This window comes from Tenrec ecaudatus, chromosome 7, assembly GCF_050624435.1.
Source record: "Tenrec ecaudatus isolate mTenEca1 chromosome 7, mTenEca1.hap1, whole genome shotgun sequence".
Taxonomy (NCBI): Eukaryota; Metazoa; Chordata; class Mammalia; order Afrosoricida; family Tenrecidae; genus Tenrec; species Tenrec ecaudatus.
In genome coordinates this window covers 53,321,024-53,348,911 of record NC_134536.1, presented here as the reverse complement: position 1 = coordinate 53,348,911, position 27,888 = coordinate 53,321,024, and the positions used below count along the sequence as shown (strand labels likewise).

The following is a 27,888-nucleotide window of genomic DNA, read 5'->3' as shown; positions in this document are numbered from 1 at the left end:
GAGTGACATAAATCATTATGAAATGCCAGTTCTTAAAAAGTGCACCATCAGTTGAAGAACAACCTGGAGCATATGGAATACCCATAAGAAGGCGAACTACTGCCAAGAACATAGCATGCTGACTACAGCATTTTAATGTTTTCTTGTGGAATTTTCCTCTGGAACTAGATGTTCAAGGGTTATCATTACGCTGAACTCCTTATTTGACCTGCGCCGTAACCGCACTCACCTCAGTGGAAAAGATGTTGAGAACTTAGTTGACACATCACCTAAATAATTTGATTTCTTCAGTGAAGATTATTTATTAACTGTCTGCTTTCTCAAAACAAATGTAGTACAGAGATATATAGAGATTAAAAAGGAAACAGATTGGCATGTAGTAAAGCCTTTTTAGGTAGGCACTATTGCTCTGATCTGAACTTCCAGGAAAAGTCTGGTGGTTGCCCCTGAAGTTACTCTTGCCCTGAGCTCAGGCCCTTGGCTTGCTGGGATCCCCAGTGCTCAGTCAAGGATTGGGGCCTTAAACTATGACCAGAGCCATGAAAGGCCACAATGCAAACAAAGGAGATCATAAGCCATCTATGGTTCTGTAGTCACTCCATGTGTGACTTAAAGTCCACTAGGTCATGCTACCCTGGTTCTTGACAGTCTGGTTCTCAAGCAAGTAATCAGTTCCCGGAATAGAGTTACTTAAAAAGATAGAAACCACAGGCGAATTCTCTCCTGTGTGGCCACCGCACACCTTAATTAGATATAGACATTTCTGTACATAATAGGACGGTAAGTCCAAAAGCATTGCTAATTGTTACAGTTCTGGATGAGTGGGTTTATTTCAAACCAAACATGTTTAAGATGTCTCTGCAGTCGGTGTACGGCTACAGACACGTTTTCTTCATAATACACGAGTGGTAGACTCATTGTCCACTGCCGTGGAGGGGAGGCTGACCCCTGTGGCTTTCTGAAACTGTAACTGTTTACCAGAGTAAAAGCCCAGTCTTTCTCCCAAGGAGTTGCTGGTGGTTTTGAACTGCGGACCATGCAGATCACAGCCCACCGTGGGGAAACCACTACACCACCAGGGCGCCTTAATCTCATAGGTGCCTTCAGAATAAAGGTACAATAACAGCAATGGCTTCTGAGGGCATCTGGGGGTCTAAAGGGGGATGCTGATGGGTTTTCTCTAAGTATACAGGATGATCAAGCAAGCTTAGTAACACCTAGTGGCTACAATCCAGGGGTTCCTTCTACCCGCTCAAATTGCCAGCCATAAATTCAAATGTCTCTAGACTCCCTTCATATCTGACCTGCTGGCTCTTACTACTCCTTACACATTGATAATTCCCTAGACAATAATTTCCCAGATCTCATGAAAGCACTGTACTTAAAAGTACAGTTTGTTAGGGTTTTTTGTTTGTTTTATAGCCAAAAGAGGGGGATGGTATAAGCAAAGAAATGCATAGGATGAAGTGTGAGAAGGCTCCCAGTATGGAGTTCCCATGTCCCAAAAAAGGAAATGCTGCCTGCCCTCATGCATTGATGATATGTTACCAACCAGAAAGCCCAGGGACCATTTTTGTCCGGAGCCCTCATTGGAGTCCCTTTGTGTGAGGAATGATTGGATAAGCACCCACTCCAGGGAAGGTGGGCTGAGAGCACATGACGGGTCTTTTCAGGTTGACCAGCTCTCCCTCCAGAGGCACTCCATCATCAGCACCCCTCCGGTGTGGTCTAGAGATCTCATCAAAGACGCTTCAATCACTGGGGTGACTTTGAGGGTTGGGAAGGTATCTCTTAGGAATCCAAGACTAAGACCCAACTCTGCAAGTAACATCAGTACTTAGTCCACAGGATGCCTTCTGGTTCTCTTCAAGTTACCACTTCTCATTTAGCTCTTAATTAGAATCCACCTTATCAAATTTCGCATTGCTAAAATCAGTATTTAGTCATTATTGGCAATGTCCTAGCAATCATTTAAGGACTGTTGAGCTTCATTGTCACGAAACATAATTGATTATCCTCCCTGTCTGTTGTGAGATAAGCATACAGGAATTGTCTGATTTGTGTTGGCAAGGACAGGGGAAAGGGAATTCTGCTGGAGTTTAGAATGAAAGAATGATTTGAGAGTAGCTAGGAGTGTAAAAAAAATACACATAGTCTATGAACCAGTAATGCTGCTGTCAAGTTATACGCAAGCATAGAAATGTTAATTACAGCTCGGTTTATAATAGCAAAATCTGAAAATAACCTATAACTCTATAGATGAGGTAATGGGGGGGAGTGAGAAAATGGATAAATAAATTGTGACATGTGGTGGAATGCATTAAAAGAAAAATGAACCAGATGTATTTGTATGTGATGTGAATAACTTGTTCAATGTTGAATGAAAAATAAAAAGTTGCAAAGTGATATATTCGATAAAAATAGTAACAGTATTATAAATTGTATAAGTCTTAGAAAAGCATATTTTATGGATATGTACATATATAAATATGCATGTATATAAATATGTATAAAAGTAGAAGTGAATTGTGAGACTCACAAATTCATAATGATTGCCTCTAAAGATTGGAGAGAAATGGTAATCAGGGTGAAGAAGAGTGAAGAGTTTAACTTTATATGGAATATTTTCCTTTTCAGTTTTATTTATTCTTTAAAAGATTTTGGCGGCACTTCAGAAAATATTTTTAAAAATACAGTTTCGATACTCTAGTTGCATTACTGTTTTATTATTTCATTCCCCTATATTATACTTTTTCAGATCAAAAGCTGTCATAAATTCACTTATGAAACAAGAGTCTTATGTCATGTATTCATTGTTCAACAAATATAAATGACTTGCCCGGGATGCATAAGACACTATATTTAGTGCCAGAGGAAATATCGAATACATGTAAGAAGTGATTTCTGATCTCAAGGATCTTGCAGATTTTGAATTTAAAATCCTTTATTCAGGAAAGCACAGATAGTCATGCTTCATTGTAGAAATATTTTTCAGTCTTAGGATATGATATGAAATCATTCTCATTGTCACGAAACTGCATGTAGGTGTGTTTTACTTTACAAAACTTAACGAGAATATCAACACTTAAGAAAGATTAAATAAAGGTGTAATTGACGTTTTAAAAGGGATTTATTCCCTTTTAAAAAAAATGATTCCTTGTAGGTCTGTAGCATATAAAAATGTGATGGCATTCACCTAAAGTCCCTCAATGCCTCCCTTTTTGGGCAACATGTCTATTATGTAAAGTAAGAGATTACAAGTACAGAACAATGATGGATCACCGAGAGAGTGTTTTCACAGATACACCGTGAGAAAGTAGAACATGCGTACAGATTTACCTCCAAGGAACTTCAAAGTATATCCCTGTCCAACTCTGGGACCCACAGAGGTGAATTAGGTCAAATATGCGCTGGAAACGCAATGGGAAAGCTTCCTTAAGCATCTCCACTTTGCAGCTGCCTGGAGGGAGAGTGGCACAATGCAGGAACATGCAAATGACTGAGACACTGCGAATAGGGAAGAACATGGAGGGTGGAAAGCAGAGGTGTCTTTCTAAGACATCAAGGCATCGGAGTCTGCTTGGATTGGAAAAGGCTCAGTGCATCGGTTCTGGAAGAGGTAGAGTGCAAAGTACAGTCTGCATTTCTTTCATAAGAAGAATGGAGAAGGAAAAACCACTAGGCAAAGGCGGGGAGTATTGTGTGGGTTTTAGATGAGCTTGGTGTTGGTGGCAGTTGCTTTCTTGTCAGTCCCAACTCATGCACCCCCCCCCCCTCGTCCCGTGTCACAGAGCAGAGCTGCCCCACAGGGCTCCTGTGGCGGTCGTGTTTAAGGAGGCCGATCACCGTACCTTTTAATCTCTGGGACCACTGGGTGAATTCAAATGGTGGTCCAGTGTAAACCATTGGTGTCAGCTTTGGTGAGTCTCCAGGAATGTAACGGCCCCTGATAAACTCCTCAGCAAGGTCTGTGGCTTTAGCAGAAATGAAGAAAATGTGTGCTGATGGACTGAGGTCCGTGTACGTGGACCCACTTCAGCCCAAGAGGAAATTCGAACCCAGAATGTAGATTTTGGTTATTAGTTGTTTTTGAATCAATTCAGACTCCTGGGCAAAGTGCAGTTCTTCCACAGGGTCTTCCAAGCTGTGACGTCAGACACAGATCACCGACCCTGGATTCAGAGGTGTCTCTGCGTGGGTTCCAATCACTAACCATTTGGCTGATAGTCAAGTGCCTAACTGTTCTTCCCACCTAAGGACTCTAAGCCCAGAGGATACAATTGACTGATGTGCAGGCAAAAGTGAGGGACGAGGCTCTCCAGAGCAACATCCTTCAAGGATAGTTCTATATTCATTATACTATATTTATTTTCTCTATTAGCATCTTTCAGATTATAAAAACAAAACAAACCAGATTAGCCATAGAGAAGGAAGCGCATGAAGATGGCCAATCAACCAAGAAACAGAAGCCAGGAAGAGACAAGGATTTTCCGTGGGAGTTGGAAGAGAAAGGTGCTGCACTGAAGTTGGACTTTCAGCCTCGCAAACTGTGAGGAGCCCTGGTTGTGCATCAGTCCGGGTAAACCAGAGAGCCATATTCACCGACACGCATATGTGTTTAAGAAAGAGCTTTATATAAAAAGTAATTGTACATCAGAAAACACCCCAGCCCAGTCCAGGGCAAGTCCCCAAGTCTGATACTAGCCCGTATGTCCGATACCAATCTATAAAGTCCTTTTCAGACTCATGAAACACATGCAATGATGCTGAATTCAGGAAGATCACAGGTCAGCGGTGCATAGTCTTGTGGATGCAGTGGCGGTAGAAGCGTTTCAGCGCTGGCAGGGGGCTCCATGTGGCTCTGTCAGCCCCCAGGGCACGTGGTCTGTCAGTGTAGTGCCATGTCTTGTCAGTAGAGCTACTCTCAGGAGGTGAGCAGCAAGAGAAAGTGCTTCTGCCTCCAAGGAGGAAATTCAGGAGTTCCCAGAATTCCCAGGAGAAGGTCATGCCCACACAGAGGCCTCATTGGCTATGATCCAATTGATACACTAGACTCCACCCCTTCACGCTTAATCCTCTCAAGTCCCAAATTGCACCAGATTATGTAACTGCTACAGTGGGCAACAGGCTGGACTATTAGCTGCCGGTCAGCCGTTGGAAACCACTGAAGAAAGATGAGACTTTCTACTCCCCTGAAGTTTTACACGCTCAGAAACCCACAGGAGCAGTTCTCCCCTGTCCCATAGGGCCCTTCTCCATGAGTGAGCATCCACTTGACGGAAGCAAGAAAACAAATTTCTACTCATTAAAGCCACATGTGGCACTAAGAAACTGCCTTCTATAAATTTGTGATTTTAGCTCTTTAGATTTTACTCCCTCATCTTTCTTTTTTTAATATCATTTTAGGAGCTCATGCAGCTCTTATATCAATCCATACATACATCAATTGTGTAAAGCACATTTGTACATTCATTGCCCTCATCATTCTCAAAATAGGGAGGAGGTTATATGTAGATTCTTGTAATCAGTTCCCCCTTTCCACCCCACCCTCTTTCCACCCTCCTAGTATTGCCACTCACGCCACTTGTCCTGAAGGGATCATCCACCCTGATTCCCTGTGTTTCTCCTCCCCGAGACCCTTCTGTAAGGTGACATCCTGTGACCTGCAAATAGGCTTTGGCTTTGTGCCTCCACTCTGCACTCTCCCTTCATTCACAATGATATGATGTTTTGTTCTGATGGTGCCTGATACCTAATCCCTCGACACCTCATGATCGCACGGGCTGGTGTGCTTCTTCCATGTCCCTCATCTTTATTATAAGATATCCTCTCACCCATATCATTGTCTGGGTATTTTGATTTGATGAGTAGTCTCTATCTGTCCCCCCCAAAAAAAATCCCTATTAGGATGACCCTCATAGGGACCAGGGTCATAAGATTCTCCCTTGTATCAGGTGGCAGAAGAGAAACAAAAGCTTCCTTATTGGCGCCAGTCACTGGTACCCCATGGGCCCAGCCATAGTGGACTTTGAAGGGGAAGGCACTGCAAAGCAGGAAAAAGAAGCTTTTAACTTGAGTGTACGTTGGCATTCAGACATGTCTTGTGCCTTGGGGATTGATTTCTATACTTGGCCAGACTGCAAGGTATTGAGGCACATGAAACAGAAGAGATCTGAAAACCTTTCAGAGGCTTTCCTCTTGCTATCGTCTATCTCAAAATTGACACAATTTAACATGCATGTGAGAAAAGTGTATTTTTTAAAGTTTTTAAAACTAAAAGAAAGACCAAGGAGTGCTTTCAACTAAGCAGTGTGAAAGGTGATTTGGCAGCCTAGGTAAGAGGGATGTGTTGCTAGGCAACAGAGATTTGGAGCCGGTAGTGGGTCCTGGTGGAAGAAGGCAGGAGGATTTGTGCAGGAGCTCTCAGCACCCTCAGAGCCAGTCTGACAAGCTCTCTGTTGGTGGGAATTGGCATAAGTGAAGCTATCATGGACTGAAAATGAAGGGGCATCTTCCTTTTTGTTTTTAATCTAATATGCCCAAGTCTTCTGTGATGAAGTATGGTTTGTTCATCCTTTTAGGGATTGTTTTTCAAACTTTCAACTTGTATTTATGGCTCGTTTACTGCAAGACACTGCAAGACTTCAAAATATATGGCACAGGCTTTGAAAAGTTAGTGGAGAGTACAATGGAAAGCTAATGGAATTCTGCCATGAACTTTCTGAAGCCCTTCTCACATTAGACCATGATTGTGGGCAGGGCAACGCTTGATGATCTTAGCACCATGAATGTGGCTTGTTCCAAACGAGAAAGCAGGAGTAGAGCCATTACTCTCCTGTAAAAGGAATTCAGCTGTCACTTGAAGGCGAAATCCCTTTGACAGGTGATGGCAAATATTAAAGTGTAGTTTATTAAAAATTTTAATAGGACTATGAACAGTGTCCTTTTTTTGAACCTTAAAGATTTTGAAGATTGGGGGTATATGGATTTTTTTAATCTAGATTTTCATAGTCTTTATACTTTTGCTTTATGTTTTCTGTTTATTAAAAAAAAAGAACCACTCCTTAAAAAAAAAGAAAGAAAGAAAGAAACCCCTGTGGTACAGTAGGTTTAGCATCACACAGTTAACCAAAAGTTTGGTGGTTCAAACCCACCAGCTGCTACCCTGAGAAGAAAGGAGGCAATCCACTTCTGTCAAGAGGCACAGCCTCAGAAACCTCTTGAAGCAGGTTTCCTCTGTGTTAACAGGTTACGACGCATCTGAATCAACCTGATGACAGTGAGCCTGCCATCAGTAACCAGTTGTATGGGAAGGGAAGAGGATAGGTTTTGTTTTACAGCCACTCACAGCAACAACAAAATTGTTGGACAATATGAGCAGAAGGTGTTTTAATTGTTTTAGAGTGGAGGCAAAATAGCTTTGAAATGGTAAAAATTGTGTCAGTGGCCTCTCTGATAATTTATTTACAAGAAAGTCCAGATTCTAAGAATTGGTAGAGATTACTCATCAAGTATTAATAATGTACTTTTTGAACAATTATTTCCACATTGTCTTTATCAAAATTGCTCATCCTACTGAGCCCTTAGTGTGAGTTGTCATGGAATCAATTTCACTCAGAGCAACCCAACGTGCTACCCGCATGGAAGGTCACAGAGGGTTTGTAAGGCTGACCCAGAAGCAGATTGTCAAGTCTGTCTGCTCTGGTGGTTTAGGTGAATTTGAACGACCAACTTTTCGATGCAAGTGGAGCACTTGCATCACCTAAGAACTCAGTGAATTCAACAGTCTTTGCCACAGTCATGACTTAGACACTCACAAAGATGGTGACAGCACCACATTTGACACTGGATGAAATGGGTATGTAGTTACAGAGCTTCATATCAAACCAAAAATAACAGAGACTCAGGTTCCCCATAGGAAAGAAACAAACAACAAATTCATTGCCATCGAGTTGATACTGACTTGTAGCCACCCAAGGGGCAGGGTAGAATTGCCGCTGTGAGTTTCTGAGACTGTAAGTCTTTATGGGAATAGAAAGTCTCATCTTTCTTCCTTGGAGCGGCCTGTGGTTTAGAACAACCAACCTTGCAGATCGCAGCCCAAGCAGTAACCAATATGCAACCATGGTTCCTCATAAATCCTGCTCCCACCACATCTTCTCTCAGAGGTAGGATCTAGAGCTCCGTTTCAAACTGAGCGCTATTCCAACTGCTCCGAGGGCCCAGTGCTTCAGAATGCCCACTGTGGATAGCTTCAGAGTGGCGTCTAACAACAACAAACCCTGCGGCTTCACACACCATAGAACCTTACTTTGGAGTCTCAGAATTTAGAAAAGATCATCCCTCATCCTAAAATAGTGCATAAATTACTCCCGGCACAAAGTGTGTTCTTGTGTGTCAACCTCTGGTTCGGAAGGGCAAGTGCAGCAGGGCCTTGAGTCTTAATGGAAACTCTGGTAGAACACCACCAGGTCAGTTTTGTAATGTTCTCTCCTGGAAAAGTTTCTTTCGGTTGCTTTCTTCAAGCATTATTTATTTGCCTGTATATTGGCTCGGGCCAGCACCTGCTTAGGGTCTGACCCAGGTGTCCAGAGAGAAACCTAGGTTCTCCTGCCCTGGTTGAAGTTGGTGGGGCCAGTGGCGAGGACAGACAGCGGGGTCACAGAGCAGGCGGCCGGTGAGACCCAGTGTCTGCGATTGATGAAGAAATGAGCGCTCTAGAGGCTGTTCAGGGAAGGACTCCAGGAAGGAGAGTGGAGAACAGGACCTACATCTGTGGTACATTCAGAAAGGGCTCTAAACCCCATTTGACGCCGCGCTTGTCCACAGTCAAGTTTCCCACTAAGGAGTATTAGCAGCTTTGTTCCTCAGCCCCCTGCGAGCTTCCAGTCATCTCCTACGCAAAAGATCACATGATTCTCATGGAAGTCAGATATAAAAGTACCCTGGGATTGGGGGTGGTGAGCAGGTAGAGATGGGATTCACACTGCCTACGTTTGGCTATAGAATGAACAGTCAAGAAGTGAGAAACAACGAGCAAATGGCTGGCAGGATGCCTTTGGAGAGCAGCTTGAACTGTCCCAAGGTTTACACCATTGTCCGCAGCTTAGAGTCAGTTCAGACTCGTGGCAACCTCAGGTAGCAGAACAGCCTCATGGGGTTTTCTTTTGCCAGATCGTTCTCATTTGTAGCTGCTAAACCATCAACTTTTCGGTTAGCTGCCATGTGCTTATTTGGTCGTCCCATGGAGGCTCTTCAGGTTTCCATTAAGCAAAACCCTTGCCATTGACTTGATTCTGACAGAGTGACCTTCTGGGCTCTAAATCTTTATGGGAGCAGCCAGCCTCAATGTGCTTCCTTGGACCAGCTGGTGGGTTGAACCACAGACCTAGTGGTTGACCGTCCGATGCTTAGCTGCTTGTGCCACCAGGGCTCATTAGGAAACCTCCTTTCATAGGCAGACCTCATTTGATTACACTTCACATGACTGCTTCGCAGATATCGTGCCTCCTTACCAATGGAAGTCTTTTAGCTGCCCTGCATCGGCACCATGTTTCCAACAGCATGTGTCCACTTCAAGTCGCTGTCACACTGGGATAATGCTCAGAATAATTCAAGTTTCATAATGTTTTTATGCATCTCATAGGCTACAGTATAGGGTAGACCTAACTTTTCTATGTACCGGGAAGCCCACCCCCCAAAAAATTAAGGGACGGGCTTTATTGTGCTATTTGCTTTATTATCATGGTCCGGAGTGTGGGACCGAGCCCTGCATATCAAAAGATCACCAGCATTCCTGTCCCGCCGCCCATAGGAGCTATGGCTCTCAATGTGCTTGCCGCGGAGATAAGGCTTTAGAAAGGCATTAGGTTATTATCTGGTCGGTCTCTCTCTCTCTCTCTCTCTCTCTCTCTCTCTCCCCCACCCCCCAAGACTTTGTAGTGCAGTGAAGTAAGCATTGGTCTCTGGCCGCCAGCAGTTCAAATCCACTAGTAGCTCTGTGGGAGAGAGACGTGGCAGTCTGCTACACCCATCCTACTCCATACAGCCTTAGAAGCTTTATGGAGCAGTCCTACTCTGTTGTACAGGATTTCTGAGTCTGAATCAGCCAGAAAGCAGCAGGTTTTGTTTGTGGTTCTTCCTCTCCTGGTTCTTGGCGATCGCAATTCACATCGTGCTTTCTTTTGGGCTGCTAGCCGAGCGGTCCATGCTTTAAAACCACCAGCCACTCCGTGGGGGACGACAGGGCTTTCTACGCCCAGCAAGAGTTACCTCTCAGAAACCCAGGGGCAGTTCTCCCCTGCACCATGGGACCATTGTGACTCAGAGGTGATTCGATGGCAGAGTTTGGATCTCTGCACGCCTCTGACTCTCCCTTCCTTTGAGTGGAGCAAATGCTAACACGTCTGACTGCTAGCTGAAAGGCTGGCAGTTCATACTGATCCAGAGGCACTGGAAGGAAGTCTTGGGGATGCGGAAACTGTAACCCTTGAAAACCCTATGAAGTGCAGCAACCGCAGGAGGTAACCCCATAGAGGAGTCATTTCTCTACCAACTGTATCATGAGGCTTCTGGAAGTTACTACAAACCAGCAAAAGATTCCTCAGGGGACCTTTTTGGTTCAAACAAAGGCAGGCTTTGTCTGTAAATAAAGCATCAAGGACAGGGAGCAGCTTGTCCCTTCACACAAGGGCAAAAGCACCTCCACAAATACACAATACAGGGAAATGAACTTGAGAGGGTTTTAGCCTTTACTGAATTTGTCAAAACCTCTGCAGAAAGAGCTGCCAAGCAGCTCTGGAGGAGGGTGGTGGAAGTGATATAATTAAAACTTGCAGCATTCTCTTAAGGCTTTAAAAGGTCAGCAACGATGGTGCCCCGCTAGCAAAAGATATAGCATCTGGGGTCTTAAAGGCTTGAAGGCAAACAAGCTGTCATCTAGCTCCAAAGCAACAAAACCCACAGAGAAGAAGCACACACGCCTGTATGAACACAAGGTGTTGAAGGGATCGGGTAGCAGACACCAAAGAACAAAAACTATCATTGTGTGATCACCTTCCCCACATAAACGCTGAAGAAGAATGTGTGCATAAGTAAGTGTGGTGAAGAATGCTGATGGTGCCCAGCTATCAAGAGATACAGCGTCTGGAGTCTTAAAGGCTTGAAAGTAAACAAACGGCCATTTAGCCCAGAAGCAACAAAGCCTACATGGAAGCAGCACACCAACATGTGTGACCATGAGGGGCCGAGGAGACCAGGTTTCAAGCCCCAAAGGCAGGGGGGCATATAATTGTGAATGAGGGGAGCGCTTGATGGGGACCCAATGACCATCTGTAGACAACTGGACATCCCTTACAGAGGGGTAGTGGGGAAGAAATGAGTCACTCAGGGTTCAGTGTAGCAATAATGAAACTCACAACCTTCCTCTAGTTCTTAAATGCTTCCTCCCCCCAACTATCATGATCCCAATTCTACCTTGCAAACCTGGTTAAATCAGAGATAAACTGGTACAGATGGGAACTGGAAACACAGGAAATCGAGGACAAATGAACCCCTCAGGACCAGCAGTGAGAGTAGAGATACGGAGGGAAGGGGGGAGGTGTAGAAAGGGGGAACCGAGCACAAGGATCTACATATAACCTCCTCTCTGGGGGATGGGCAACAGAAAAGTGGGTGAAGGGAAAAGCCGGGCAGTGTAAGATAAGATAAAACAATAATTTATAAATTATTAAGGGCTCATGAGGGAGGAGAGACAGGGAGGGAGGGGGAAGGAAAAAAGGAAAATGAGGAGCTGATTCCGGGAACCCAAGCGGAAAGCAAATTTTGAGAATGATGAGGGCAACAAATGTATAAGTGTGCTGTACACAATTGATGTATGTTTAGAATGTGATAAGAGTTGTATGAGCCCCAATAAAATGATATTAAAAAAAGAAATCAGCAAGCACATAGGCACACTTGATATTTATTAATGTAGGTCCCAGTTACTCCATTAGCTACCCTCTCTCTTACCAGCGGAATCTTGTCTTTTTGTAATTTCTAGTGATTAGCATTCTTAAACCATATAGAACAGTCTGGTGAATAAATGCATGCCAGTTACCAACCTCAACCAATCTCAATTCCTGCTCGGGTGTATTTGACCGGGACTCTCCATTTCTTCATGTCATGGCTAGAGTCAAATCTCAGACAATTCATTTCATCTGTAAGTATTTCAGTATGTATTTCTAAAAGATTGACACTTAAAAATACCATAACCCAACACCATGAACACATCTAAAATGAACAATAATCCCAAGTACCTGTCAGTGTTCAAAATTCCAATAGAATCATATATATTTATAGTTTGAAGCAGGAGGAAGGAAAAAAACGTCCACATAGTCCATTAGTCGATAAAAAAATTAAGCTTTTGAATTTATAAAATTTTCTTCTTTCCTTTATATTTATTTCTGTTTCTCTGTTGAGGAAACTCTCACTTGTCCTAAAAGAGCATATTTCTCAAATGGTGCACACAAGTCATCAAAAGCAGATTCGGAGGCCACAGGTCTGGGCTGGGTCTGAGATTGTGTTCTTCCACACGCTCCCAGATGCTGCTGCTGCTGCTGCTGTAGCTGTCATTCGGCCAAACTTTGAATAGTCAGACACACCTCACAGTCTGTATATTTCGCTGATTGAATCTTTTATTTAATCTTTTTTCTTGGGGCCACTTACATCTCTTGTTACAATCCATACATTGATTGCATCAGGCATGTTTGTACATATATTGCCTTCATTCGTTTCCAGACAGTTACTTTCTATTTAGCCCTTCGTATCTGCTTCTCACTTTCCCTCTGTCTCCCCCACCCTCATGCACCCTAGGTAGATTATAAATTATTATTATTTTCATATCTTACACCGACTGCTGTCTCCCTCCCCCATGGTTTTATTGACATTTAGCTCATATATCTTACAATTCAGCAGTTTAAACATATTAAAAAGAGTTTTATAAGCATCACCACAATCAATTTTAGAACATTTTGTTCTTTCTTGTACTCATTAATACTGGCTTCCCATTGTCCAACGTCCCCTCCCCTAACCCCAAGAAACTTTGACTACTGTCCCTGTCTCTACGGACATATTTACCCTGGGTTTTAAGTAAAGAAAAACATTCACAACAAGCAACCAAAAAATAGCAAAATAAAGCAGCCAAAACCCTCCATCAAAAAGAAAGCAGAAAATAATAAACACTAGGACAAATTTGAAATGGGACAAAAGGGGGAAATAATAGGATGTTAAATTGTGACCTTATTATAACTGCACTAGTCGGCTTTCCCAGGCACTCTGTATAACAGAGTCGCTTTGCACATCTTTGGTTAGTAGTCAGATGGGAAGCTTCTGGCAAGAGACTGAATCCACAATGTGACCCTGCAAGCGGATTTTGGATTTCCCCTGTCATCCATGCCCTTCTACAAATCAGGCGCTCAGAATTTAAGATGTAATACTGCTCCCTCCTCTGGTCTTGTATTTCCCTATTTACAATCTCGGCTCCCATAGGCTAGTGTGCTTCTTCCATATGGACGCAGCTGACGCCTCACTTAGATGGCTGCTTGCTTTAAGACAAGCGTGGGAGACCCCAGACACTGTTCTTTGTTATTACCAAGCTCCATCTGATTTCTTCATTGCATGCCACCTTTTTACCGAATTTCACTTAAGAATTAGGATATAAATGCAAATGTTTTTGATTTATTTTATTAAAGATACCAAGTTAAAAATTTTAAAGAATACCATTCTTAGAATAGTGAATGTGTTTAGTAGAAACCCAGGACAGACTCTGGACAAATGACTTTTTTTTTTTCTTTAAATCATTTTATTGGGGGCTTGTACAACTCTTATCACAATCCACACTTACATACATTGTGCCAAGCATATTTATACATTTGCTTCCCTCAGCATTCTCAAAACATTTGCTTTCTACTTGAGCCCTTGGTATTTGCTCCTTATTTTTACCCTTCCACCCTGCTGCCCCTTCCCCCATGAACCCTTGATAATTTATAAATTATTATTATTTTGTCATGTGTTACACTGTCCAACATCCCTCCTCACCCACTTCTCCGCTGACATGACTTCTTCTAAATCCAATTCCATGATCTGAAAAATACCTTCCTCATTAGGTTCCTGATAGCAACACTTTAATTTACCCAGTTTACTGAAGGCCATGAGTTTTACATACATCTCTCAGTTAAGCCTTATAGCAGCATTGTCAGGGAATTTCCCCCACTTTGTAAATAATCAGTTTCCCCAAGGTGACCCAATCAGTGAAGTGACAGTGTCAGTCTTTTAACCCAGGTCCTATGGCTCCATGCTTGTAACCCAGATTACAGGGCGGCAGTTCCATGTGAGAGTAAGTGTGTGTTGCCTCTGGCCTCTTGTCTGGTAAACGGTGCTCAACAAGAAATAAATGTCAGCACAAGTGGCCTAGGCAGATCTATGCTCTGCATTAGGGATGGAGAGAGGAGGGTGTCGAGGGAGAGAGGAGGCAGACCAGCTCTCCACTTTATCAGCTCTATGGCCCACTGACCCTCTATCTTGCTAATTCCCCATGTTGGGTCTGACCTCTGTGTCCACCATGACAGATGCTATCATATCTGAGCCCAAGGTCAGCCCACAAGAGTTCTGGCTGGCACATCCTGTCATGTTGTCTTCTGAACATACCCAGCAAGTGGCAGGCATCTGGAGGCAAGCCCACTGTGGCCTCTCTTCCCCTGACATCATATGTCATTAGCTGCTACATAGCTCTTCGTTCAAAGCAAAATTCATGAAACTGACAGATTCATCTGCTAATGTCAGGAGACATCAGAGCCAATTACAGGAAACTTCTAAAAGGCAAATAGGGTCACTTTTCACAAATGGGATGAAGATAAGAAAAATATTCTTGTCATTAAGAAGGACAAATACATTTTTTATCTCAATAGACTCACTCCAGGAAAGAAAAGAGATTTACATTATTTCATAGCTTCATTAGGATTGCTTGGAATAATTTCCAAGCAAAGCATCCATATACCCCTTATACACACACACACACACACACACACACATACACATACTTCCCACCTATCATTAACCATTTTGATTGAATAGATAGTATATATCATGGAACATGATAGCTTTATGATGACAGAACATGTAGATTATAATATTTATGACTCTTTCAATATAGCAAATAATCACCTGGAAAGGATATTAGTTGTTTGTTGGTTTTACCGTGTTGTCAGCTGGAGGCAGTTTGTGATCTGGTGAGGCTGAATTACAAAGTGTGTAGACTCAACTCTTGAGATTCATCTTGAGAAGATAGAAAAGGTCAATCATGGTAATATATATATATATATATATATATATATATATATATAGAGAGAGAGAGAGAGAGAGAGAGAGAGAGAGAGAGAGAGAGAGAGAGAAGAGCTAATCGTCAGCTACTGTCTTAAGCACTTTACAAAGACCTTATTATAGCCCATAAACACCTACGAAGGCATATCAATGTGTAGACTGGACAATTGAGGCTGTTACTCACCATCCTGTCCCTGGTTTGTGAGGGAGGAGGCCTAGGTCATTGCCCACTTCTGAATGACCTAAGTGCACTGCCAAGGAGAAGACATGGCAGCTGTGTGCACAGCTCCCGGGGAATCATTGTCATGGTCTTCTCTCCGTGAAGAGCACCTCCTGCAGCTGAGCAGCCTGGCAGCATCAAGAGAAAGGCTCAGTTCAAATGAAAAGGACAGGCCTCTGGGGGCGTCTTCTCAGAGCACGATCTTATACATATAGAAAACGGCACAGGATGCCACAACGCTAAAATGGTCCCTAAGGGGGTGTTAAGGAGTCTGGGGGCGGGGCACGGTGGGGCAAGCAAAGTGCTATTAACTGCTAGGTTGGCAGTTCAAACACACCTGCTGCTTCATGGGGAAAAGGTGAGACTACAATAAAGATGTATAGCCTCAGATACCCCGAAGAGCAGTTTTATTTTGTGTATGTTGTTGTGACAGGCCGTCAAGTCAGACAGAACGAAACACAGCTGTCCTTTGTCATCCTCACAATTGTTCCTATGATCGGTCCATCTCCTTGAGGCTCTTTCTCTCCTTCCCTGACCCTCTCCCAAGCATGATGACCTTCTGCAGGGACTGCTCTCTGCTGACCGTATGTTCAAAGTCTGTAAGCAAACTCTCGCCATCCCGGCCTCCAAGGAGCACTCGGGCTGCGCTTCCTCCCACACAATGGGTTTGTCCTTTCAGTAGGCCATGATATTCAATAGTCTTCTCCAGCACCACAATCCAATGACTTCTTTATGCATTGTCAACCTTCACATGCCTTTGAGGCAATAGAAACCTTAGTCCTCAAACACCATCCTTTCTTTTCAATATTCTAATGAAGTTTTGTTGAGCTGATTTACCTAATGCATTGAATCTTTGATTTCTTGACTGCTGTGATAGAATAAACTCACTGCCATGAAGTCAATCATGACCCATAGTGACCTCCCCGCCCCCCCCGCCCCCCACCCCCGTGGGTTTCTGAGACTAACTGTTGAGGAGAGTCAAAAGCCCAATCTTTGTCCCATGGAGCTGCTGATGGTTTCAAACTGCCGACGATGCGGATGGCAGCCCAATGCATAACCACTGCCCCACCAGGGTACAGGGGGTGACAATCAGTTGGCATCAGCTCCATAGCAGTAGGGAGATAAGGGGCCCTTATTAAAGAAGAGGCACAGACTGGGCAAGAGTTCAGAGTAGGAGACTGTGCTCAGACCCAAGGGTGAAGCTTTCAATATTAGATAGCTTTTCTGAAGGAATCTATCCGTTACAGCTCTAATATGAGACAGGAGTCTGACCACGCAACAACCTGACACTTCTAAGGTTTTCTTTTCCTCTTTCAGAGACAGATAGTGACAGGGTTTAGCCATTCAAAGAGATTTATTCTTTCACAGGACATCCTCTCCAAGAACATAAAAGGAATGCTCTGAACTGTACACAGTTTTAAAACACACCCGAGGGGAGTTGAGATCGCCTGCACTGCTTCCGGTAGGAGTCGGATCAACCCTTAGCACAGGTATTGAGCGAGGGTTTGTAGTTGGCTCACGCTCTTTATATGTGCATTTTAGATCCCCTGAAAAGTCGCTTGTCTTGCAGGCTGTTTTGTTTTAACCACATGTACGATGACATCATTCTTGGACAGTGCAAAGGGTTAGGCACTTAACAACTAACTGCAAGGCTGGAAGTTAGCACCCACCCAGAAACACCTGAAGAAAAGCCGAATGAGGAGTTTCCAAAGATGAAAGCCATTGAACACTCCACGGAGCGCCTTTCTATTCTGAAAAACCTGGGCTCACCGTAAGTCAGAATAGCTTGAGAGTCTGTGCAAGAATTTGGACAAACTTACGACAGACTTTATATCAATGTGAACAGGAAAACAAACGGCAGTGATTATGTTCTGGGCCTAAGGCACACCAGGATTACAAAGACATTTGGGTATTTGGGGAAAAGCAGAACATAAATGTAAAATCATATATACCGGCTTCAGAAAGACAGCGGCTTGACCAACATCCAGAATGCAAACCCTTCTCAGATTTAAGTGACAGAGTTCACGTTGGACATGTACATAACTTTCATTTTCTTATTTCAATGTGCATTTTTTGTTTTGTTTTGTCTTAGAAGAATCCGTAGATTGAGTTTGTCAGGTGAAAGAGGAGATATTTTATATTAATGTCAATGCCAAATATGCAAGATATAAAATTCACTTATTGTTGCAAAACCTGCCTTGTTATGCATTCAAGGTATCCGGCGTTTTGCCCACATGTTCAGTTTAGACAAACAGCTAGTAGGACCTGATGCCATTGTGGGTCATCTGGGGTTGCCTTTAGATACCTTTCCAAGCCTTCGTGGGTTTTTATACTTTCTCTTTCATTTGCAGATTTTACTTCCAGTTCTGACAATATTATTCTACTGGCTAAAACCATGAGCCAGATACCCTTCAGCTGCCCTTGTGCTTTATCTTCCAGAAAACTGCCTGTGATTTTAAAAATCAGAAATAAATATTTGCTTTAAGGAAGCCAATTTTTTCCAACACTTTCATTCTCGCTGAAGCCCAAATGCTGAAAACATGAACTATTGCTATAGTGTAAATATAGCCACACCAAGGTTTGTTTCTTTCTGTTCGCTTGTTTTACAAGCTTAAACGAGTTGGTAAATAATCTATCTGAAGATTTGGGGTGGGCAATGAATATACACATGTGATTTACATAATTGATGTATGTATAGATTATGATGTATGGATTGTGATAAGAGTTCTATGAGCCCCTAATAAAATGATTTAAAATAAAATAAAAAGCTTTGGGTTCTAATGTCCTATGATTAACTGTTGAATAATAAATCAGACGTGATTATTTAACACTGGCCCATTAAACCAAATCCGTGGCTGGTGAATTGATGCTACCTGGCTTCCAAGACTGCCATGTTTTCAGTGACAGATTGCTGCTTCTTTCTCCCGCAGAGCAGCCAAAGGGTTGGACCACCCACCTTTCAGTTAACAGCTGAACACCTAACCTCCTGTACCATCGGGGCTCCTGATCTAATGCTGAGGGAAATTTACTTCTTGAATGACCCCTCTACTTTGTCCGAATTTTTTAGTTAAAAGCTTTTTAAAAATCAGCTAATTAATATGTTTACCCCACAGCCTGGTGGCCAACGCCACAATGTGCTACTTGAAAATTTCCAGACATTGACAAGATTTTTACATCTAGTTCCCTTGTCCTGGTGGCATAGTAAATTAAGCCTTCGGCTGCTAACCAAAAGACTGGCAGTTCAAACCCACCAGTCACTTCACTTAATGAGAGAAAGATGTGACTATCTCCCCCCATAAAAAATTACAGCCTCAGAAACCCTAAGGAGCAGTTCTGTTCTGTCCTGCAGAGTTGTTATGAATCAGAATCAACCTGGCAGAAATGAGCACCAGGTCTCTTGCCTTAGTAATAGATTATAGTGAGTAACTGGTTAGCCTCAATCACTCAGCTAGGCACAGTAGAGCAGAAATTATGGAGATGTGAAAAAGAAAACTAAGTGCCAAAGAAACCTGAGAGGGACGCAGAAGGTTTGGGGAGTCTTCACATGGAGGCAACATGTAGACTGGATCCTGAAGGATGAGTAGGAATTTAGGGAAAGGGATGGTTATGGATTGCATTGTATTGGATTGTGTGTTGTACATTCTAGCCCCTATATAAGGAATCTGGGTGTACCATGAATAAGGGCCAGCGGCTAACTGAAAGAGCAGTGGTTAGACCCCCACGAGCTGCCCCCTGGGAGAAATTCAAGGCAGTCTGCTTTCCTGTCATCTCTGTTTCAGTCACTGCGAATTGGCATCCATGTCACAGGAATAAACTTCTACCCCCAGATGTAATCCCTTTGGGGAGAGGATTGTCTTTGTTATGTCAGTGAGGTCATATCAGTGTAGGGTGTGCCTTATACCTTTTGAGATATAAAGACATATATCAGACACTGAAGCCAACCAACAGGAATGGGAAGAGATAAGTGCAATGTCGAGACATCCAGGGAACGCGAAGAAAAATGCTAGAGAAGTTGGGACAATGATTTCCCCCAAAGAACAGACAGGAGGAGCATTTCACTAGAGCTTAAAAAAAAAAAAAAAAAAAGGCCCCTCATTGCCATTGAGTCAATTGCGATTCCATAGGGCAGGGTAAAACTGTCCTGTGAATTTCCAAGACTGTAACACTTTATGGGAGGATATAAGCCTTCTCTTTCTCCTGGGGGAGCTGATGGTTTAGAACTGTGATCTCTCGGTTAGCAGCCCCAATGCACAATTACAACATCACCAGAGCTCCTGCCCCTTAGAGCTAGCACTCCAAATTTGGGCTTGAAAGCCCCAACTCACTGTGTTCTCAGGAGCACTGGTGACATGGTGGGTGACAAGTTGAGCTTTTAACCACAAGGAAAGCAGTTCAAAACTACCAGCTGCCTCACAGGAGAAAGCTGAAGCTTCTACTCCCATAAAGATTTGCAGTCTTGGAAACCCTTGGGGGCAATTCTGATTTCTCCTAAGATGAGTTGAGATCAACTCAATGATGGTGAGTTTTGTAAGAGGCGTCCAACCTTATGAAAAACCAAATACCGAAGACTTCCAGGAAGATGGCAACTGAGTAACACATACCAGAGGGACTCTGCAGAAATCAGCCCAGGAGAGTTGCTTAGAGGGAAATTCAACACTGCTGGATCGCAGGAAGAGCATCATAAAGATAATTAGGCACAGACCCACAAGGTTTTGAGGAGCTGGGGGCTTTTGGCTTACCACAGTGGAAGACGGCTAGAGCGGGTGCTTAATTTCAACACAGGCACACCTTGCCGCAGCCTATCTAGCCAGGGACTAAATCCTTGCCGCTCCACGGGGAGGGATCAGGGCTCCGCTACATTGTTACTTTTGTTTCCCTCGCTTCTCTCTATTCCCGCACAGTCTCTTCCGGCTTACTTTTAATATTTTTTTTCTCCTCTTTGTCTCTTTCCTGCTCTCTCACACTCCACTGCTGATCTCCAGACCACTCTCCTTAGCCTAGGGAATTTACGCCTGCCCCACGCCCAACTAGGTGAGCTCCACCGTGTGCAGCTAGCCAGAGTCTGACGAAAGCCCTGCCGACCTCTACCAGGGAATACTCCACTCAACTTCTCACAGGGGAATTCCTGCCTGTGTGCCTGGGGAAGCTCCTGTTTTAACTCTCATGTCTCATGTGGCTGAGAGAACTTCTTCCCGCCTACCTTAGTGCCTAACAAGGCCTGTCAGCTTGGCCAACAGTGGTCAATGTTCTAAGCTGCTGCAGGAATCTCTGCCCAACCTCTGCAACACCAAAGGAGACAACCCACCAGCCTTCTGGGGCACTCCCCTGAGAGGGAAGCCACAGGAGGATAGAGTGGTAGGTTAACTCCATAGTGAAATTAGCTCTAGGCAGTTCGAAGAAGCATTCCTACAAGTCTCCCAGAGAGAGCCAGTGCTCTTCGACTCCCTGGAAAATGGCACCTGGCTCCTCTAAAACAACGCAATGCAAACAGCCATCAGCCCCAACGACCTCAATGAAAAACCAAATACGTATCTTTTAAAATCACTCATTTGTAATTTGTGTGTTATAGCAGCATTAAGAAACTAAGACGGGTGAGGGGGTCACATTATAAACTAAGGTAAAGTATCTTTTCTTGGTTTCTTTTAGCCTTCCTTTCCATGTGGTTTCTGCTTTCTAAACAAGCCATTTGTGTGGTTTGGAGGACCTTGCAAACATCTCGTTGGAAGTTTAGTAGGAGCAGGGTCACAGGGAATGAAGGCAGTTCTAGTTCATTCATCAGGGAGAAGGATTGTGTTAGAAGGCTTCTGTCAAGAGATCAAATGATAAGATCTAGAGGATCACTACAAGGGCCTGGTCTAGGGAAAAATGACAAGATAAGGGTCTTCCATCAGCTAGTCTGGACAAATGTCACACAATGACTGAAATGGGATCCAGCACTGCTCACCAGGGTTTGTGACCCAAACTTTAGCCAGTAATTCAGGGAGTTGATTTTTCTGGGGCATCCTCCATGATGGTGTAGTGGACTGTGCACTGAGCTGCTAATCACAAGTCCAGTGGTTTGAAGCCCCTACTACCTCTCAAGAGAAAGTAAAGACTCTGTACCACCATAAAGATTTACGGTCTCAGGAAGATCTACTTTGTTCTCCAGAGGCACTATGAGTCGAAATGGACTCGACAGCAGTGAGAGAAAATAGGCAACAATGGGCTCAAACACAGCAACAGTTGTGATTGTGGGGATGGCACAGGTCTGCACAGTGTTGCTGTGACTTGGTGGCACCTAACAACAACAGCTCTGGAGTCTGCTGTCAGACCGAGCATAAACTGTAGCATTTCTACATGACCCTTTCCTCTACCATTAACTTTTCTATTCTTCCATGTGTCAACTACTGAACAAGATTATTATGAATATTGGGTAAATTAATATTTATAAAGCACATAGACACAGCCTGATGTCTAGTACCTATTGTATAAATGTTTGTTTTAAATTTTAATTTGATGTATCATCCTATTGTCTTAGTAAAATTAAATGTAAATGACATGATCAAGATGCCAATGAGTTTCCTTCCTTTTTTCCATTATTGACATATTTTGTTGCTGACTGTTTTGTTACCTTAAATTGAAATAGCTTTCTTTAATTATGTTTAATTCATGTTTAATACTTATGTACTCTATAGTATTAGACTAAAATCAAAATGAAACTCTATACTAATTAGAGAGATATGCATGTACATGGATGTTCTTGATAGCATTATTTACAAGACAATTCTTAGATAGCAACTTAGATGTCCATCAGTGGAATACTGGATACATTGTGACATACTGCTATGACACACTCAAGTGTAATAGTACATATCATCTTTGTTTTCTAATGATGCTTATAACAGAATATCAGACATGGGTGGCTTTAACAAACAAAGTTATCCTTCTCTTAGTTTAAGAGGCTGGAAGTCTGAATTCAGAACACTGGCTCTGGGGAAGTCTTTCTGTCTTTGTTAGCGCTGAAGGAAGGTCCTTGTTTCTTTCAACAGCTGTGAATCCAGAGGTGTGAAGAAGTTTTAGGAGCCTCTCATCACTGGACCCCTGGGTCCAAATATGCACACCATTTCTTGTCCTTTTTTTAAAAAAATCATTTTATTGGGGGTTCGTACAACTCCTATCACAATCCATCCATTCTGTCAAGCACATTTGTACATTTGTTGCCATCATCATTCTCTCAAAACATTTTCTTTCTACTTGAGCCCTTGGTATCAACTCCTCTTTTTTTCCCCTCCCTCTTTCTTAGTGGTAGTCAAGTCTCTTCTTCTATGCTTGCTTCTCTCTCCCTTTATCTCTCTGGAGATAAAATATGATAGAACCCAAGCCCCAGGGAAATTCCCTTCCATCACATCAGGGCTGTGACCTGAGTGTTTTTCATCCCAACGTAACTTCTCTTACAACTGATAGATGAATCATCCCACCATGGAAGATGATTACATCATTACACAACTTCCAAATTACTGAGAATTATGGCCCAGACCCCTTGATGGATAATTTTTTATTGTCAGCTACCATCCAACCAGCTCCAGCTCATCACACCTTATGCACAACTAGATTGGACCATTGTGATCCCTAAGGTTTCCATTGGCTGATTTTAGGACTTTACCCTTGTCCATCAGCTCCTCTGACACTTGTTCACCATCACAGTAATACACAATCCTACAGTGAGGATAGTGGCTAATAAGGCGCATTCTTTGGGAACTAAAAGTGGGCCTCCCACATGGACAGTGGGAATTGTCCTACCGAGTCACCAGTGCCCTCGTTGGAGATAGACACACTCATGTGGAAAATGCATAATAAGAATGGGATCGTGCGGGAGATGCATCAACGTCAGGATAGAGATGTGAGTGAGAAGGGAAGGAAGTAAAATCTGACAGGGACAGAAAGGGGCTTTCACATCTGTAACATTTTATTTCTCTCATTCATGTTTGCATGCCCTGTACACAAATACACACACACACACAGATCTGAAGCAAGCAGGGAAAATATTAGTATTGATTATGTAAGGGTGGAAAATACATTACATATTTACACTAATCTCAAATCTTTTTCTTTCCACTTGAACAATTTCAACTGTTCATAATGAAAAATGATAATCTGGGTTAAAATGCCAATCATAATTCTAAAGTTTCTACTCCTAGACTTTATTATTTCTTCTAGTTAATTTTTAAAATTCAAAATGCCAACATGTCACCAATTTTGTTGGTGTTTTTTTTACTGTGGGTCTTATTTCAGAGGGAGTGTTTGGGTATGGGAGCTTTAAGGAATGCACTTTATTATTCCAGAAATAATTTTAATGGCCAATGCATCAGTGTTAATAGGGATTATCTTGGTAAATCTCCAAGTAGTCCTTTTAAGTGATGCATTTTTTACTCAGCCAAGAATAAAAAGCATCCTCATGCCTTCCTGGAATGTCTGCTAAGCCATCCATGTTGAGTGTCTTCAGGTCCTTCAAATGAAACAACAGGAAAGTATCTGCTCTATTTAGGGTATTTTGCTTTGTAAGTTTAAACTTCTTCTGCAGAACAGAAAGGCAACTACTCTTTCCCTTGAACTGTGTAGTAAATTACAATTTGAATATTTTATTGATTGCATGCACAAACAGCACCATGAACCCAGAATTTCAGTGCTGCACATTAGGATGTGGTTGATGTGGACTGGATTTGGCAAATCCAATTCTCTATTCATTGTGTAAATTAACTGGGACCATGGCTTCATTGTATTTTTGACGTTGTGATTTTAGCTTTCAGGTTAAATATGCCATTAACTTTTTTATATCTTGTGTGTATTATGTGTAAGGTGTTTGCCAATTAAATTTTGTCAGAGGTTGGCTACGCTTGAACTAGAAAACAATTTTCATTAGCTGAATTCAAGTCTTTATAGTAGACATATTACAAGTACCTCGATTTCAATTTAATATTGCTGTATTTTCAGATTAAGCATGAAATATATTCATACATTCTGTATTACTTATTGACCACCCACCATGTGCGATTGGGGTCAATGATGACCAAGACAACATCAGTCTCTTCAAATTGTTCGTCCTCTAATGAGTATAAGTTATAAAAACAGGCAATGACAAGAAAGAACATGCTGTAGGTAAACACTTAGGTCACTTCTATGCCATGAAGAGTCTCCCACACTCTGTGACTATAGTTCTTGGAATTCCAAGTCGGGGTATCCTGAGGGTGGCCTTGGAAACTCAGCAGCTTGAGTCCTAGATTTGATCCTCAGCTCAACGCCTAAGCCCAACACAAAAGCAAGTCAATTAGCCTTTCTGGAGACCAGACCCAGCCCTTGGAACTAAAAGGCAAACAATGACCACAACACCTCTGGGTGATGTAAGAATCATTAACTTACCAGATAAATGGGGCAGATGTGCTGACTTAGCAGCCATTCAGGTAAGAAAAAGAAATACTGTGCAAGGGCATTTTGAATTGAGCTGGCCATGAAAAAAATGGTCTTGGGGATTAAAGATAGTCATTAAACATCGTTGTAAGTGCAAAATCATGAGAAGCGTGACTCCCACACAGAGCTGGCTCATGGCACATTCAGGTAGCTAGCTCCTCATTCATTCTTTCCTTTCCAGCTCCCTATTCATTCTCTCCAGTACATGTAGTCAGCACTTACTGTTTGCCAGTGTACTAGGTAGGGTGGAAACACACACATTTAAGCACTAACCATACCTCCTCATCTAGTTACATATTGGCAAGTCAATTTGGCTCTTAGTGACCCCATGTGACAATGCACAACTGTCCCACCATGTCTTCCAGATGCCAATCTTTATGGGAACAGACCAGTGATTTCCCAAGTCCCTGGTGTGTTGACACTGCCAGCGTTTGGGTGCTTCGCCATTACACCTCCAGGGATTCTCCTCACCTGGGAGAAGAGGAAATTCTCTAAGTATGTGAAGGCATTATACAAAGCTGGAGACACATTGTCCAGTTAAGAAGGAGAGGCAGGCAGAAAAGAAAAAAAATCAGAGGAGATCTAAATTTGAAACAAGGAATAGGGAGTCAGTTCATGGAGATAGAAAGAAAGGCATTGGCTGGGAAAAGTGAGACATCATAAGATAAATCTAGAAAATGACAGGTGACTACAGAAGGTCAAGAAACCCTTGTGGCTAGCAACTAGTTACATAAAACCTACTCTCTACCATTCTCTACAGCTAAAAAGCTTTGTGCTCATAAGTCCCCATATAGTTTTAAAAGCCATTTCATGAAAAGGTCATTAGAAATAGGCCAAAGTTGGAAATCAGGAGTTCAAAGTTTTGAAGTGGATCAGAGACAGGTGAGCAAGGGCCCACGCACACGCGTGTGTGTGTGCGTGTTTGTGTGTGGTAGTTAGTTTATTGTGCCAGCCTGGCCGATAAAACACGTGGGATTAGTTGCAGGGCAGAGTGATAAGTCACTGGGCAAGCCTTACCTTTCTTGTCTCTCTCATTTCATCATTGGACGAGTGTGCGGCTGCCTTGCTTGTTCTGTGCCTCAATTTGCAAGCTACACTATGTGTGGGTCACCTAACCTGTGGACTGTGTCACTGTAATTTGAGGTTCCTTCAAGACCTGCTTCGCCACTCAATTGGAATTTACATCTCTTGAGCTGGGGACTGACTGTTGGTGACCTGGCTGAGGGTTGGTGACCTGCCTTGCTGTTTGCTGCCTGTGCTGAGATAGCCTAGCTCTCTCTGCAGAGGACTACCTGGCGGCCCTCAAGACTTGAAGGACTGCCAGTGTCTCACAACTCTCTCTTGGGAGTGAGTTGCACTGAGCCATTTGTACTGCTTTATAATTTAACTGTTCATTTCTTGTGTTATATATCTATCTGTATATATATATATATATTAGCAATCTGGTTTTGTCTCTCTGGAGAACCCTGTCTAACACAGTGGGGCAAGTGCTAGAGGGTTTTGAGGACCTGCTAGAAGCATCACTATAGGAAGGGAGATGTGTATCGTAGGCAAAGCAGCCTCAAAGGCGGTTTCAAATGATTCCCACCTCTGATATTCACACCCTATCAAATCCTCTCCCTTGAGCGTGCTCTAGATGGATTGAATATCTTCTAAATGAACAGGAGAAGTCATAAGATATCATTTCTGAGATCAGGTTATTTAAAAACATAAAACTTGTAATTCCCATCTTGGTTGCTTGCTATCCGACTCTCTCTCCTAGATCGCTGACCCGGGAAGCCAGCTGTCACATTCGAGGAAGCTCTGCAGAGTCCCTTGTTTATGGTTTTTATGTCAAGAACTTAATCCATTTCTTCTTCATTAACACAGGAGAAGAAAATCTCCTAGCAATTTTACGAAGAAGATGGTGGAAATATATGATCCTGGGACTCATAGACCTGGAGGCAAATTATCTGGTGGTCAAAGCTTACCAGTACACAACCCTGACAAGTATCCAGGTACCGATGTTTCTTCTTTTCTTCCAACCGTCTCATTTATAGATTGAGGTACTTTCCATTCAAATTCCTAAGAAATCCAGATATCAATACCTTGTGAATATTACTTATGTATTAATATTTTAAAATTCAAGTGTACTTTTATAACTTTTCTTCTTTGTTATGAATATACACGAGTAACAAATTGATAATGTCAGAACATAATGTGTGGCTTTGAGTGCTGTCAACTAATCCTGTGTCAGCAGGAGAATTATTATTAAGCATAAAAATAAATCTGTTTTAATCATAACTGAAAACTTTTTAGAATATGTTAATGACCTTGATTAAATAATGAAAGTGCTTCATAATCTTTTAACTTTCTTTAATATTTCACATTTGCAACTTGGACAAAGAACATTTTTCCTACAGGGACAAAGATTAAATTCCTAAAATGTCTTGTGCATAAAAATTGGCACCGTGCTTCTCTCTCTCTCTGTCTCTCCTTCATCTCCTTTTTTCCTTTCACCTCCTCCTTCTCTTCACAGATGAAGATATGCGTGCACACAACACGCACACATATACACAATTGCCAAGTTTAAATTCATTTTTCACAAGTTTTGCTGACTGTTATCCTCAGTCCTTGGTAAATTATAGACATGACTATTTTTGTTTCAACCTCATTTATTTGTACATGACAGTATTATGAGTTTTATAACCACTCCAGAGCTCCAAGATGAAAACAGAACAGTGTCCGTGTATTAGATGTAGCTTATATTTGGTACTTCAACCGCCTTCATGCCACCCTATTAATTTGCTTAGAAGCAACCATACAAAACATGGAGAAGCAGGGAAGGAAACAAAGGCCCTGAATAAATTTAGATAGATGAATTTGGA

General features: G+C 42.6%; 1 protein-coding gene across 1 annotated transcript in view; it reads left to right on the top strand.

Moving 5' to 3' along the window:
* Window positions 1-27,888, top strand: part of SLC35F1 (solute carrier family 35 member F1) — a 493,442-nt gene that overhangs the window by 375,111 nt on the left and 90,443 nt on the right. The window contains exon 3 of the mRNA XM_075553951.1: window positions 26,891-27,018. Within this exon, the coding sequence (XP_075410066.1) occupies window positions 26,891-27,018 (128 nt within the window). The remainder of the gene's footprint in view (window positions 1-26,890; window positions 27,019-27,888) is intronic.